The sequence below is a fragment of the Leishmania major genome, chromosome 31, assembly GCF_000002725.2.
Source record: "Leishmania major strain Friedlin complete genome, chromosome 31".
NCBI lineage: Eukaryota > Euglenozoa > Kinetoplastea > Trypanosomatida > Trypanosomatidae > Leishmania > Leishmania major.
In genome coordinates this window covers 388,901-404,262 of record NC_007272.2, presented here as the reverse complement: position 1 = coordinate 404,262, position 15,362 = coordinate 388,901, and the positions used below count along the sequence as shown (strand labels likewise).

The window sequence follows — 15,362 nt, the reverse complement described above, 5'->3', positions numbered from 1 at the left end:
TCTTGTGTGCCTCCTTGCTGCTTCCCCTGACCCGTCGGCAGAGCGTTTTTCCTTGTGTTGTGCTTCGCCGTTCAAAACCCCTGTCTACACCGGCTGCCTGCGTGACATTCTTCCTCGCTCCTTCCTGACCTCGGAAGAGAGGAGCGCAGCTGTACCCCCCCCCTCCCCCCGTTTTTGCCTCCTCCTCCTTCTCCCCCCCCAAAAAAAAAAAGAAGAAGCAGACAGACAAGTAGAAGGCCACATCGCATTGCGAAATACAGCCGAGCAAGCACATCTAGAGACCGTTGCAGGTCTGCTTTCACCTCTACTTTTGCCGCTGCATCCTCGGATTGCTCCTCGTCTGTTGTTTTCCGACATCATCGCTTTCCCTTTCTGGACCTTTGCGGTGATATCCTTTTTTTTGTTGTTTCACTTCTTGTGGCCTCTGTTTCTCTCTCTCTCTCTTCCTTCGTCCTTCTCTCTCTCGTGGCAGCGGAGGCGCAGGTGTCGCAGGCGCTCTCTTCGTTCTTTTCACTCCCTCTCTTCTTCCTCAGCTTCTTCCTACACACGGTTCCCTGCATACGCGTTTTCCCTGCTTCTTCTTTTGTTTTTGCTTGTTTGCTTGTGTGTGTGTGTGTGTGTGTGTGTGTGTGCGTGCGTGCGTCGTTGTTTTTGTTGTCACCTGCCGGCCTCTCCTTCCATCACGCGAGCTATATCTTTAGCTATCGATTTCTTCTTCCCCCTCATCCCACACATAACCTTCCTTTGGTTTGTTGCGTTGCTGCGTGTTTGTTTTGTTGTTCTTCACACACACCCACTCACACATAAACGTACCCCCACCCCTCTCTCACACACACACATATATATATATATATATATATGTACATATCGTAGCTGCATAGAGTTACCTCTGGCTGCCTTTGGTTGGTTGTGTTGTTGTTTTTTGGGTTTTATGGCTGTTAGCTGGTTTACTTTTGTTGTTGTTCACTCGCTCCTTCTTTTTGTTTTTCCGCCTCTTCGCTTATAATTCACTCATCATTGGTAGATCGTCAGCGACCCGTTCTTGGTTCTGGTGTGTTGTTGCAGTCCGATCCTGTGTGTGCTGGTGGAGCCCCCTTTTTTACGTTGTTGGTTTCTCGATTTCGTGCCCGTATTTCTCTTTCTGTGCTTATTGTTTGTGTCGTGGTTTTCTCACTTGTGTGTGTGTGTGTATGTGCCAGAGACACCTACTCCCCTCATATTCCCGCCACTCCCCCTCTCTCTATCCCACATCCCTCCACTGCACCGAACAGGCAGCTATAGAGGCTGCGTCTTTTTATCCGTAGCGGAAAGCACAACAGCGTGCATCGACACGAGGGGAACTCTCGGAGCCACGTCGTAGTGTATACCGTCGTGGCGCCTCTCCCTTCCACTGCGTCTCCGCACTCTCTCCCTCTTTGTGCGTGGTTTCCTCTTGTACAAGGCCTGGCGTGCCTTTTCTCGGTGGCATTTCCCTTTCTCCAGGCTCTTGCTGTAGTCTCTCCGTCGGTGAGGCGGCTCTCGCACGTTGGGGAGCGTGTGTCTTTGTGTTGTGGTCTCTGTCTCTACGCTGCGCTCTCGGATTCTCGCGACACTCTTTCTCTCTGCCCGCAGTAGATAGTACACGTACGGCGGCCATTGAGCTCCGACCTGTCGTGGCGCTCTCTTCTCGGTCCATCATCCCGTTTTATTTTTTGGCGGCTTCGGCTCTTCGTTTCGGAGAGAGAGAAAGAATAAAACGAACAGCAAACCTACGTTCGCTCGATCCGTGCTTGTGCATTGGCATCTCTTTTCTTCCTGTTACCATCACCGACTCCTTTCACTTCATCTGTGGTGTTTTCACCACACCCCGCATCGTCACGACATCCTACGCGCGTGTGCGTGCGTTCTCGTCCTCCTTCAACGAGTGAGCGTGAGTGCTCCCTCTCCTTCTGCAGGGCTTTTATTTTGGTTTATTTGTGCGCTTCGCTTGTTGTTACCGCCTTCCCTTCCGTATCCCTGTCACTTCTTTTTTTTTTCTGTGGCGCTCCCACTTCTTTTTCGTTGTTGTTCTGTGAAGAAGAAGGCTGCGTTGTTGTGCTTGTGCTGTCACTTCTCTTTCTCTCTGCCCCTTCCCACATTATACATCTTCGTCCTCTCCTTCTCCGACTTCTCCGCAGACATATATAACTCTCTCTATAATTTTCTCCACGGCTGTTTTCGACTCAAGCGTTAACAGCAGCGCACACGGCCTTTTCTTTTGTTTCGCTCTCCATTTCGGTGCCCTCCCCAGTGCTGGTCGTCACTCGTCCGCTCGTTCTTGTTATTATTATTTTTTTATTCGTCGCGTACGTACACTGTTGTGCTGTGCATCCCGTTGGACTGCGTCGCACGGGCACGTGTGCGCGACATCCTCCTCTTTCACGTGCGCTTGCGCACGCTCGGATAAGGCAACTCTGTGTTCAGAATGACGTCGTACTTTAGCACTTCTCCTAATACGAAGCCGGACGAGTTGGCTTCCCTCAGCGCTGTGGCCCCCCCCACGTCTGACGCCGACGCGTATAGCTTCGAGGTCGTGGCAGGTGATTATGTACCGAGTGCGCACACGGAGAGAAGCTACCGCCCCGGGCCCTACTCGTCGAAGCCGCTCTACGCCGACTGCAACGCCGGCACGCGGTTGCCACCGTTCCACCAAGCAGAGGATTGGGCGCCGCTGGCAAGCGTGCAAGCAGCAAGCGGTAGTGCACTTGGCAGCCAAGGTCGCTGTCACATCTACGGCTTCTCTCCTGTGTCGGATGCCCCCAGCTACGACGTGCTACCCCTGAATAACCACAGCCCGCCTGTGCCGCCGCCGCCCGTCAACGCGGGCAAGGACGGTCTCCTGCACTCGCACAGCGATGGCGGCGTGAACCTGTACACGTACCGCGGCCCAAACGCCGACTACACAAGCCGCAAGCAGAATCGACTTCACCAGGACTTCAAGGCCCTCCCGAAGGAGGAACGTCAGCGCCTGGTGGAACGCGAGGCGGCGACATCCGACTTACTGGCCCGCACGGTGCACTTGCGCTTCTTGCCGCTGACGATGCTGCAGAGCGAGCTGGGCGCGATCTGCAGCGAGTGCGGCGAGTACCTGCGTGTCCGCATCTGCGGCAATTCAACGAACAACCAGAACTGGATTTACGGCTTTGTCGAGTTTGCCACCACCGCGGGTGCCGAAGCGATGATGCGGCGTAGCGGGATGGAGCTCAACAACGGACCGGGTCGCCCGCCGCTGCGGCTCAAGTGCAACAGCGCGAAGCAGCCCATCGTCGACCGTGTCTTCCACGACGCGGATCCCACGACTGGCAACCCGTGCATCTTCGGCCTCGGAAACTTCGCCAAGCGCACCCTCGGCGACGCCCTCGAGAGCTACTACAACCTCAAGGAGAAGGAGGCGCAGCAGCTGCAGGACCCACCAGCGACCCCGTTTTCCGCCAGAGTCTCCCCGAGCTTAACGGCAGCTGCGGTTAGGCAGCCGGCTCGGCTGAGCCCTCACGCACGCGCCTTTCAGCCATCCTCATCACCGCTTCCAGGTGCGGAGTACCTCCCTGGCGTGCACCACGCCGCTTCCGGTACTTCGGCAGGTGCCTCCAATGACGACCACTGGACTTCTCCTTTACTTTCCGTTGCCACTGCCGCGCGCAGGGCCGACTCTGACGCCGCAAGCATGGACTCCGCAACGGGTGTGACTTCGGCCGTCACGAAGCACCACACCACTGGCGCGCAGGGCGCAGTGACGTCCGCGGGCACGCCGCCTTGCGTGACGCACTCACCGAGCCAGGACTACTCCACCTTCAACACGGCAGCCTACAGCAGTGGTGCTGCTTCCCACGCGACCCCCTGCCAACCCGCGACCACCAACTCGGTAGCAGCGCAGCGTTGCGCATCCTCCGGCTTCAACACGAATGCGACACCGCTTGAGACGGTTGCCGCGGCACTCTCCGTGTCGTCGGACCGCATCGGCAGCGCGTTGCCTGACTTCCTACTGCCTCCCTCGAACGCGGCGGCGTTTCCAACGCACTCGGACTTGGCAGGCAACCAGCTGTCTCTGGCGCTACAGAGCATAATGCTCACCGGGTCTGCCACGGACGGTGACGAGGTGTTAGAGCGCGGGCGAGAGCTGACGCTGCGGGCTATCGGCCAGGCGCACTGCTTCTTGAATTCGCAACAGGGCTTCTACGACGCGATGGGCACCCTCCGATCACTGGTGGAGCTGCTGGACTTTCACGCCGCGGTGACGGGTGGTGCAGGAGCGACGGGCTCCGGCGATCACACTGCTGAGCTTCCCCAACGCGCGACGCAGCTGCGCCTCCTTGCCAACCTTATGATGGCGCTGCTGTACATGATGAAGCGCAACCTCAGCGACGCCCTCCCGCATATCCATGCGGTGGTGATGAGCTGCAACGACATTCCCGTCCTGTGCCTGTGGAAGACGGAGCAGCAGCAGCAGCAGCAGTCTGCGCCGCAAAAGGTGACCGGTGGCAAGTCGGAAAGGCTCAGTGACACGCATCGGTGGCAGGGGTTGGCGGTTGGCAATAGCGTGTACGACAAGACCGAGGAGGAAGGCAGCTACGGCTGCTTTGGAGCCCCAGCCAGCTTCCTGGAGGCTGTGCTGGAGAGCATCCGCGAGGAGGACAACGTGCAGGAAGAAGAAGCCAAGAACGCTTCAGCGAACAACAGCAACAACGGTGACACTGCGAGCACCTCGTCCGCTGAGGCGCAGGCGCTGCTTCGGCGTGACCAGAACTTTCATCGCTACGTGCTGAACGTGCTCGTTGCGATTGGCCTCTCGATGGAGGAGGTTCATCCCGTGATCACGCGCAGCGCGTACGCCTTGGCGGCCGGTCGTGCGCGTGACGTGCTGGGTACGGCCTCTGCAGATCTGGACGAGTGCCTTGAGTCGACAGCGCCGAATCCGAACCTGTGTGATCGACTCTACGGCCCCGTGTCGAGCACTGGCAACGGCAACGGCGGCAGCAGCAGTGGTGGAAGAAGCAAGCGCGACATCACCTTCTTCCCGCGCGTCTTCTTCACGACGGCGGAGGCGATGCGCCAGGATGTTCTTCGCATGGCGGACACGGAGTTGTTTTGGCATCGGTTGCCGCCGAAGCAGTGTGTACAGTGCTACACCGAGTAGGGTGCTTGAAAGAGAAGCACTAAGTGCCATTGAAATTATAAAGAGAATCGGCAGCGCGCGATCACCTAGTGGGGCAGGCGAAGGTGCCGTTACTTTTCTTTCCTTGTGGAGCTGCTGAATCGTGTTCGTGTGCCTAGCCTGCCATCCCCTCCCCTCTATCCTAACTACGTCTCCTCGATGCTTGTGTTGCTCTTGTCTTATCCCAAACGCGGTACGTTCGACCTTCTCCAGCGTCGTCATGTCAATATTGTTTTCTCTGCTCTTGTGCATTGTGTGCCGGTCGCGTCTCTCTCTCTCTCCACGGCTTCTTACATTACACACACACACATACACACACACACACACACACACAGACAAGTAGGGGCAGATGAAACGACAAATTTCCCGGCGCGTACGTTCAGCTGTTCGTTCAAGTCATTGTCGGTCGGCGTCCCTTGCCGCCTCGTGGCTTTGTCTGTGATGGTGTGCCATTCCGATCCCTATTTCTCTCTCTCTGCCTTGGTCGGAGCAAGCAACCGTAGCGAGCTGCTTCGGTGCCTTTTTCTGCCTTGGCAGGGCGCTTGTACCCCTCAGTTTCATGCGTTGGCGCCGCCCTCCTCTCCGCTCCTTCTGCCGGTCTACGGTTCGTTGCTGCTTCTCCTCGCTTTTTTTCATACACACACACACTGTCTCTGACACCATCACTCTTTCAACGTAGCACAGAGCAGTGACGCTGTGTGTGTGTGTGGGGGGGGGGGCTGGTGCATCTGCGGGCCCTTCCACTGACCGTGACCCACGTCTGTCCCGACTGAACAACAAACAGAAGTAAATATATATATATATATGTGTGTGTGTGTCGTGTATGGTTTTCATTTTTTTTTTTCGCATCGACACTACCTTTATTTTCAGGTCGTCTCCGCGTGTGTCTGTACATGCCCGACGGGCTTCTCAGCGGCAATCAGCTTTTTGGGCATTGTCTTTCTCATGTCCGCAACGCTTGCCACCTCTCTTCCGCGCCATTTTCGTCACACGACGAACTGTGTCTATAGTGTGTCTGACGTGAGACTCGGTGGAGGCAGAGAACGTTGCAGCATCTGCGTTGCTGGTGCGGCGCACGGTGTTGACGAATGACGAAGAGGGAGGAGACGGTACACAGTGTGCGAGGCATATCTTTTGGTTTCATCTTTTTTAGATCTCGCTGGCGCCATCACCGAGGTGTTGTGGTCTATTTCTGGGCTTCCCATGCATACATGTGTGGTCGCTGTTTGGCGAGTGTCGCTTCTTCATAATGAGCTCTCCCTTCGACACTGTGTCTGGTGACACGCTGCAGACGGTGGGAGTACCTGCCAAGCATTGAATGCGCCGTATCTATATCGATATATATATATATATATATATGTATACGCACCACACCGTCAGAAAAACAAGTCTCGCTGGCCTCGCTTTCGCGCTGCATCTCTTTTCTGTGTTTTTTTTTTAGTTGTGGTGGGGGAGAGGGGGGTAAACATCAACTGCCGCCCCTCCCCTTATCATGAGTACCTCTCAGAACAGAGAGAGAGAACTTATACAAAAACGAAAAAATATCGCAACGTGAGAACGACGTTTTCAGGCATGACAAGCGACACGGCACGCATGCACCCGCAGAAGAGGACAGCACTACTGGACACGAAGACGATCTGCCTTCATCCTGGTAACTAGACGTTCCCTTTCTCTCTCTCGGTCCTCTCCGCCACTCGTTCTTTGAGCATGTGCGCCTGCTCACTTGTACGCGAGCGCTTCCGGTCGCACTCACATGCGCTGCTGCTGATGCCGACGCTGATGCCTCTGATGTACGCGTCGCCTACTCCCTGCTTCGCCTGAGGATGCCGGCGACGGCGTGGTGGCACCAGGGCCGAGTGCCTGCACTGTGGGTGCGCCAGGGGCCTGCGGCCTGGCCTCGGGTGCTGGCTGCGGACTGCTGGTGTGGGCGGGCAGAGGGCTGCGCTGGCGCTGCGCCGGAGGCACTGGCGGCCGTGGCGGCACACGCGGGCAGGCCACCGAGGCACGCCTCCCTCCCTCTCCCAGGCAGCAGCGCCGCGGTGGAACAATCCCCATGATGCAAGAATCCGAGTACTGCGGGCGCACTGCTTCAGCGGTGGTGGGCATGATTTATCGCATCCACGCAAGGCAGGCTGAGGCCAGGATGTACACGAGTGAGGGACGAAAAGATGTAAAGGGATGCATGCAAATCAGCCCCAAAGTGCATGTGTGTGACATGTGCGGTATCCCCTGCATCTGACCGAGTGGGCCGATGGGGTACAGATGCCGAAGGTGTGACGAGGCCACCACGAAGTGCAGCATCCAGTCCTCCAGTGCCGAATGTGGAGAGTCTCCACACTGCATTACGTGTTGCCGTGGATCGAGGCAGCTGATGTTTGTCCTTCGACTCTCACGGATAACTGACTGGGGAGCTACCAGACTCGTCTCCTTCTTTCTTTCGAGTGGTCGTCGCATACCCCCCCCCCCCGCCTGTCAGAAGTGCTGCGCTGCATCTCGATGTGCTTCTTTCAAATCTGCTTCCGCGGGATTACGTACCTGACACCTATAGTGAAACTGCAGTAACAAGAACACAAGGAAATACCGAACTGTCTGCGGCGGAGGCGTTTGCCTGTGGCTCATGCCCCGACGGACATAGATGCTTCTCCCTCTGGTTTCGGGTGCCACATGAAGGAAGATGCGCAAACAGCCGCTCATCTCTCGAAATGGACAAAAGAAAGGGGACCCTGTCTGCAGCTGCGATGACGTGTTTAGGGTTGCGCATGCGCGCTTCCGTGGCCGCAGGATCAGGCGGCCTGCACGTCCTTCGCTTGCACATGGCTCTTTTTCGCCTACACTTTCTCTTTCGCTCTCTGACCTCCCTCATCTCTCCACCGCGCCATCGTTTCCGGCCATCCACGCCTCTGTGTCTCTCTCTTTTCTCTGCGCTGCATAAGGTGTAGGTTAGCCGCCTCACTCTCGTTGGCCTTTCCACTGTTCGCAGGCTTGTCTGCGTTCTCCGTTGTGCCTGGACAGCGGTGCATTGGCCCTCCTTTTTTTCTTGTGTGTGTGTGCGTGTATCGCGTGTCTTCAGACCCTTCCGCCGGACCTGTACGTTGGCTTGGGGCTGTCGACGTGCGTTTCGAAAAGCATGCGGGCGGTCGGCGACGCTGCCGAGGGTCATACGCGCACATGCACACACACATACCCAGACACCTCTGTGTCTCCAGTCTGTCTGTCGAGCGGCTCACTTGGGCATTTCACGCGGAAAACATAACTTTTCTATTTTCTTTGTGCTTCATCTTTTCGTGTTTGGGCCTCTGTGGCTGTCAAACGTGAGGTTACGTGGAAGGAAGAGAGAGTGCAAGGCGGGGGTGGAGGAGATGGGCTAAGGGGTGGCTTTCGTCTTTCACTCTTGTCTGTGCGCTCCTCTTCTTTTTCGTTGTCGCTGTTTTCGTGTCCCTTGTCGTTCGCGGAAACTTTGGTCACGAGGAAGGCGGCAGCAACGAGTCAGTGGAAGAGCATCTCGTAGAAGAAGTCCGACTACCGTGGCAGGTCGCCTCTCCTCGGTGCCGCTGCGCGTGACCTTTCATGTGCGCTCACACGCGTCGGCGCTGCTGTACGTGGAGCTATCGCTGCTTCGCTTCCGTTTTTTACCCCTTTTGTGTTTGGCTTGTCCCTTTTGTGGTGTCTTCGCTGTGTCCGTCTGTCAGTCAGTGAGTGTGTGTGTGTGTGTGTGTGTGTCTTTTCCAGGCGCTTCGTTTCACTCTCGTGCCTTGAAGAGCTCGCAGGGTCGCAGCGGAAGACATCGTCGTTCTTACAAGTATTGCCAAGGTATTGCAGGGCACCGACGTGGTGTGGATAGCGTCCCTGCTCCTCTTCGCGGAACTGCAGGCGCCGATAAGGCGACGTTGACCCTTCACTCTTGCTGTGAATCGCGGCCTGCTCGTCTTTGTTGGTGTCGTCGTCTTCTCACGATCCAATGGGCTTCTTTTCGCTGCTCTCTGGCGGCGTTGTGAAGGCTGCGGAGGGAAAGGATGCGCGAGCGCACCGTGAGCGAACGAATAGGTCAGCCTCGAGCGACCAAGCGGACAGCGATGATTTGCATCCGAAAGTGGAGCTGAGCGCACCGGTCCGGCGGGTGCCTGCCATGAACACGCAAGGCAAGGCGGAACCGAAATGGTCGCGGCTGCACAGTGTCGCTGTGCCAGCGAAGCGGGGTCCACTCTCTCTCTGGAGTCGACTGCTATGTCGGCCGGAGGTGTACGACCCGCACGTGGAAGCAGCCCCGCTGACATATCTGCTCGATGTGAGCGAACCTCATGTCATGGTGGAGGATGAGGAACAAGCAGACGCGCAGAATGAGGAACACGCGGCAGGGTGCACACGGTGTGAAGGGGATTTGTCGCAGAGGCGATATTCCGTGCGTGCCTCCATGGGAGAGGGGTGTCGTGCCCGCACACCACTACCAAAGGACGACGACGAGCACCTTGATGATCCTGAGGACACTGTGATGTCATGCTGCATGGCGAACGCTAGCAGTGATGTAGAGGAGCTCGAGGATGCGGAGGTGCAGAGCGATGTTGCAGAGGCCAACGCAGGAGAGCCTTTCCTGCACCCGCAAGTATTTCACGTCTTTGACACGCGGCGGTGCCGGGCCTGCGCGTCGACTCTGCTGTGGAGCCCGACCGTGGCCGATAACTTCAGCGTTACAGCACCGCTTCCAGGTGGCAGCAGCGCTCCTCCAACGGATGCGACGGAGAGCGGTGCCGCGTCTTCGCGTGGTTCGGGCCTCTCCACGGAGCGGCGGCTCATCTCACGGGAGGAGCTGACAAGGAAGCGCCTACAGAGGCGTCAGCAATTGAAGGAGGCCGCAAAGCGTGACCGCGAGTACAAGGAGGCGTGGGCGGCGCTCGTTGCCTCTGCGGGGCTGCACGCGCTCAGTCTTGAGGAAGACAAGACGTGTAGGCGAACACACGTGCCAAATACAGACGAAAGAGGCTCGCTGAGTACTGCCGCCGCTAGTGCTGCAGCCACCACTGCTGTGATGTCCTCGTGTCTGACCAGTGAGGCTCTCGAGTCCTTGCGCGAAGGCACGCAGCCGCTGTCCTACGATCTACCCGAGATGCTCCTCGCAAGACTGGGCCACTATGCACAGTTGCCCAAGAAGGCTAAGGGCGGCGCTGAGGAGGCGGCAGCGCTTGCGCAGGACGGCGACCGCGCTGGGAGTTGCTCTAGCCGCTCTAGCAACGGCAGCAGTCAGATCGCACTTGACGACGAGCATGTGAATGTGGAGACGGGACTTTCACTCATGTATGGCTCCGTCTTGAGATGCCGGAGCTCCGCGTCAAAGACGAGGGACGTCAGCGACGAAGCTGGCGCCTCTCGCACTTCCCGCAGGGCGGCCGCGGTGCGAGGTGGGAGCCAGCGCCTTCCTGCTGGAAAGTACCCGCTTGGCTCTCGTGCTTATGCAGAGCGGGTCCTGTTTGTGCAGCGCCGCCAACAAGAGTGTGCGCTGTTTGCTCTCATCACAGAGGCCCATCGCCAGGCGCGCGAGGCCCATCGCCGTCTTGCGCAGCTCTATTACTATTACATCATCCCTATTCTGGCTCAGTACAGCACGGAGGACGAGATCAGAGGACTGGAGCGGTCGCTGCTGCAGTGCGGCTCTGGCGCGCTGCGTGTGTACCACTCGGAGTTCTGCCGCACTGTAGTGTACCGCCGAAGCGAGTCGCAGTCGAGCGTTTCTGGCGGTGCTTCAGATTCCATTGCCTGCTGTTTCCAAGTGCAGCCGGTCGACTACCAGCTGACTGAGTACCGCTTCGAGAACGTGTGGCGAGAGCTGTTTGCGGACGTAAAGGCATACCTTGGTATGCAAGCCTGCGAGGATGAGGGATTCTCTACGTTGCCGTCACTTTTGGAGCTGGAGGACGGCGCTGCTGCCTCGAGCAGCACTACTTCCGCCGGCCACGGGTCCGTGTGCGTTGCGGCGACAGTGCTCCACTCCATGGAGTTGTTTGAGCGGCAGCGGCACACTCACGGCGCTGCGCGCGACGCGGAGGAGTGGCTGGCTTGGTACTACTATTACTTCATCCCTCACGTGCAGCGCGCCGACTCTGCCGAGGAGCGCGCGGCAATCCAGCGAAGGTTGCTCCCCCCACCGCCATCACCGTCATCAACGTCGATATGTCGAACGGAGCCGAAATACGGCAACGAGTGCTCGCAGGTCCACGCCAATGATCCGCAGCCGCTGCAGCCACACCCACTAGAGAACGAGTACCTTCCATTGTGCTGGACGCTGGCGTGCAACACAGCACAGAGAGAGAAGGTGCTGAACTACCGCCGGGACCTGAAACTGCGGGCGATCGAAAGCTTCCTCAAGCAGCGACCAGTTGCCGTGGGCGAGAGCGCTGCTGCGAGGGCTACCGATTGCACCCGTACGGCCAGCGAAACTGAGCCCGCATCAGTGACGACCGTCAACACTGTCAAACCAACCCCTGAGACGGTCGGTGCCAAGGTGGCGACTGCATCTTTCGAATGCCACCTGCTGAAACACATGCCAGAAAATGGCGACTTGGTCGACAGCGCGCACAAGACGGAGGCAAGCCGGCTGTTCGAAAAGGACGTGGAAGCGGATCGTGGGGAAGCCAGTCTCTTAAAGCCCTCGTTACAACTCCTTTCAGCCGATGCGCTCAGCGGGCAGAACCATGGCGCCGTCAAAATAGAGGATGCGGACTCAGAGGAGACGGAGGACGACGATGGTGCCATTCCTGTTGGTACGCACCACACTGTGAACGTTGGCTGCTTCGGCCTTTCGTTTTTTTCCATCTTTGATTAAGCAGGACGATCCATCCAAGCGCACGCACACATAAAGCGAAGCTCCTAACCGTCCACCATCACCGCGCTCGAGTTCCACGGGTACCTCATCGCCATGTGCGTCTGTAGGCGTGCGTGATTTTACTCGCTCGCGCTACGCTGCATACCTACACGCATACCTACATGTTTATGTGCGTATTCATATGTATAGGTTTATATCGATGCATGTTCCGTGTGTGTGTACGTGTTGCGGTATTGTTTGTTTATTTACGTGCTTGTCTCGTTCTCTTCTCCACACTGCCACCGTCGCTCTTTTCGGTTTTCTGCTGCGTTTCCATCCACCCACTCACCCACCCACCCATCCACTTCCTCTTCTTCCTCCACGGTTGCTCTCTTTCTTTCTCTGCTTTGAGTCATCTGTAATTTCACCTTTTTTTTTCGCTGTGGTGCTTCTCTTCCCTGGTTGGCGTGTGTCTCCGGCTCGTTGCTTCTCCGCCGCCTCGCGTGTCCTTTTTCTTTTTTGTGCTTTCATGTGTGTGTGTGTGTGTGTGTGTGTGTGTGTGTGTGTGTGTGTGTGACACACCTGCCATAACGCGTGTGCGTGCGTATGGGCGCTTGTTCTGTAGGTGCCCATGCGTTTCTCCGGAAGTAAGTGAATAAACCAATATATATATACATGTATATATGTATGTAGGTATATATTGATTTGTTTCGTGTGCGCAAGCGTTTTTTTTTCTCTGATTGCGTGATTGTATTTATTTTTACAAGTTTGGCGCTCACCTTCTGTGAATGTTTCGTGCGGTTCCTCTGTGCTGTCTGCACGGAGCAGCGATATTTTTGTTTTCTTGGTGTTTCGTACTTGACCTCGGGACAGGCTGCATCCTCGGACACACACACACACACACACACACACATCGCCCTTCCTCTTGCCGGGATGTCGATCTTTGTCAAGGGGTCGCAGTGCGTGCTAGTGCCGGTGCAGAGGGGCGATGCCATGGCAGCCGTGCGTGTGTGCACCCCTTCTCTTGTTTCTTGTGCCCAGCCATGCCTCCACCGCTCTTCGCCCTCCCCCCTTTTAGCGACGTACTGGAGAGCATACGCAAAAGGAACCTCTACGACAACGCGCTGCGTGGTTTCATGTCTAACGCCTCTTTTTCCCCGATTTTGCTTCTGAGGCACATTAAGTGAAGACACGCACTTACATCATCTCTGTTTTCATTTTATTGTCTTTCGTTGTTGCGCTCCCTGATGACGAAGGGACACGCCTTAACGCGGTATTTCAGTCTCCAGTGCCCCCTTCCCTCTCTCCCACTCTGTACGTGGGCGGAAGCCAAGCAGCCCACCTCCCCTCTCCATCTCCCTGCCAGGTGCTGAGCCACTTCTGGTGGTGGCAGGGCCGTGCACCTACCTACGTAGTGGGAGGCCAGAGCGATGCACGGCTGCTGATATCGGCAGTGAGGTCCTGGCCGGCGTCGCGTCGGAGGGACCTGCGACAGTGGACACGCTTGTGACATCGATGTGATGGGCAGGGTGTGCCAGCTCGACTCGAACGCACCCCACCCCCGGCATTCACTGCCTACTGGTGAGGAATCTGAGCCACCGCGAGGGGGATGCACCAGGGGTGGCGACCGACATAGTGTGAGCTGGTGTGAGGCGACCTGCATATAGGGTGGGATGGGTACCGCGTGAGGCAGAGGCCGTGCTCAGATGACTGAGTCGGCATATTGCCGTAGCGCGGGCCTGCCACTGCTTTGCGCGAATGGGGGCCTGTGACGGGCTGGGGATGGAGTGACGTTCAAGTCATATATTGAAGAGAAGTGCACCCGTGGAAAGCAGAAGGCTAGGGCGCTGCATCAAATAAGTGCTTAGCGGATGAAAAGGGGGAATCAACCGCAAGCTGTCAGTGGGGGTGGGGTGGGATGGGGGCGCCGTAAGCATCTTCTGGCACCACCCGGCTCATGCACATACGAGAATCATTCAGGCACATGCTCTCCGCACGTGGTGGTCTGCTGTGTGACAGGTAGTTGCGTGAGAAGGGCGCAGTTTCACTGCTTACGTGTGTATTGGTTTTCTGCCCAGCCCCTCTACCTTTCTCTGTCTCTCTGTACGTATAAGAAGAAGCGATGCACGAGACGAAGAGAGAGAAGAAGTTGTCTCTACATCTCTGTTGTTGTTTGAGCTCGCGTTGAGAGAAGCGAACAACACCTCCCCCCGTGTCGCTGATCTGCTGTACTCCGAACTCGCCGATTCGCGGAACACTTTCCTTCCCGTTCTCTGGGGCCCAGCTTCATCACTACCCACCTAAGCGTTTCTTTCTTTTTTTTTTGGCTCTGTGTATTGCCGTGTTACACGTCGTTTGGCTGGTGGTAGGCGAGTCCGACGACGCCCGTGCGCTGTGATGTCGTCTTTTGTTTTCTGCTCAATTCTAAGCAAGTCGACGTGCCGTTGGGTGCTGACCGTCTCATTCACGTGGCCCACCGCCACGAGGCGCATGCGCATGTTGAGCATAGCAGAGAAGTGAGCACACACACACACACACACACAGCAACGATGGGCACGTAGTTGAGCGTGAGTGTGACGCAGCTGAAGGGAAGCCCAAGGAAGCGCTGATGTGTGGACGGTGCTTTAAGAGGGCTGCGACACACCTCTTTCTTGAACCTTCTGTGCCCTCTTCTCGTGCCACTCTGTTTCCCTTGCCTGCTTCGCTGGCTGTATCCTCTGAAGCGACGAGAGAAGGAAAGTGTCGACTGGCGAGTAGCGAACTGGTGACGTATATGCTGAACGACAGAAAACGAGAGCTGATTGATCATGTAACACGATTGCTGTTTGGGAATCAAGTACGCCCGCGGACACACATACTCGCAGATGGAATGAAAGGCTCTCTCTCTTTTCGCGATGTACACCTGTGTGTTGATAGCGACCACTTGCGCATCGACTTGACGTCGTTTCTGTCGCATGGAAATAACAACACAATGTTTTATGCGTTTATGTGTGTGTGTGTGTGTGTGTGTGTGTGGTTGGTGTGTGTGCGCGTGTTTGTGTGCGGTCTTCTTGGTGTTATCATTTCGCGTTTCGCCTCCGACACTCGAGCACCAATGAACATTTTCATCGTCACCGCGTTGGGCTGGCTTCTTCCGCTTGCCGCGCTCCGCTTTCTTTTTGGTTGCCATCGAATGACTGCAAACAGCGCACTTTTCGTTTCTTGTGGTAGTGGTGGTGGTGTCGGGGTGTATCAGTTACACGTGCTCGGCCTGCATCAGCGTCTCTTTTCTCCCCGCTCCTGCCACTCCCGAACCCTGCTGGTTGTTACGGTGTCCAACTTCGACGTTCATCGCCTTTTTTTTTGTTATGTTTTGGGTGTGCCTTTACCTGTTCCCAGTTGTGTCGTTCTTTATGCCTG

The 15,362-nt window shown here is 56.7% G+C and overlaps 2 protein-coding genes across 2 annotated transcripts; both read left to right on the top strand.

Annotated features, from left to right (window-relative positions):
• Positions 1-2,443: 2,443 nt before the first annotated feature.
• On the top strand, positions 2,444-5,152 carry LMJF_31_1030 (conserved hypothetical protein; the record flags this gene model as incomplete). The annotated part of the gene is made up of 1 exon (XM_001685036.1): positions 2,444-5,152. The coding sequence occupies one exon, from the start codon at positions 2,444-2,446 to the stop codon at positions 5,150-5,152; it is 2,709 nt and encodes a 902-aa protein (XP_001685088.1).
• Positions 5,153-9,128: 3,976 nt separating this feature from the next.
• Positions 9,129-11,984, top strand: LMJF_31_1020 (conserved hypothetical protein; the record flags this gene model as incomplete). The annotated part of the gene is made up of 1 exon (XM_001685035.1): positions 9,129-11,984. The coding sequence occupies one exon, from the start codon at positions 9,129-9,131 to the stop codon at positions 11,982-11,984; it is 2,856 nt and encodes a 951-aa protein (XP_001685087.1).
• Positions 11,985-15,362: the final 3,378 nt, after the last annotated feature.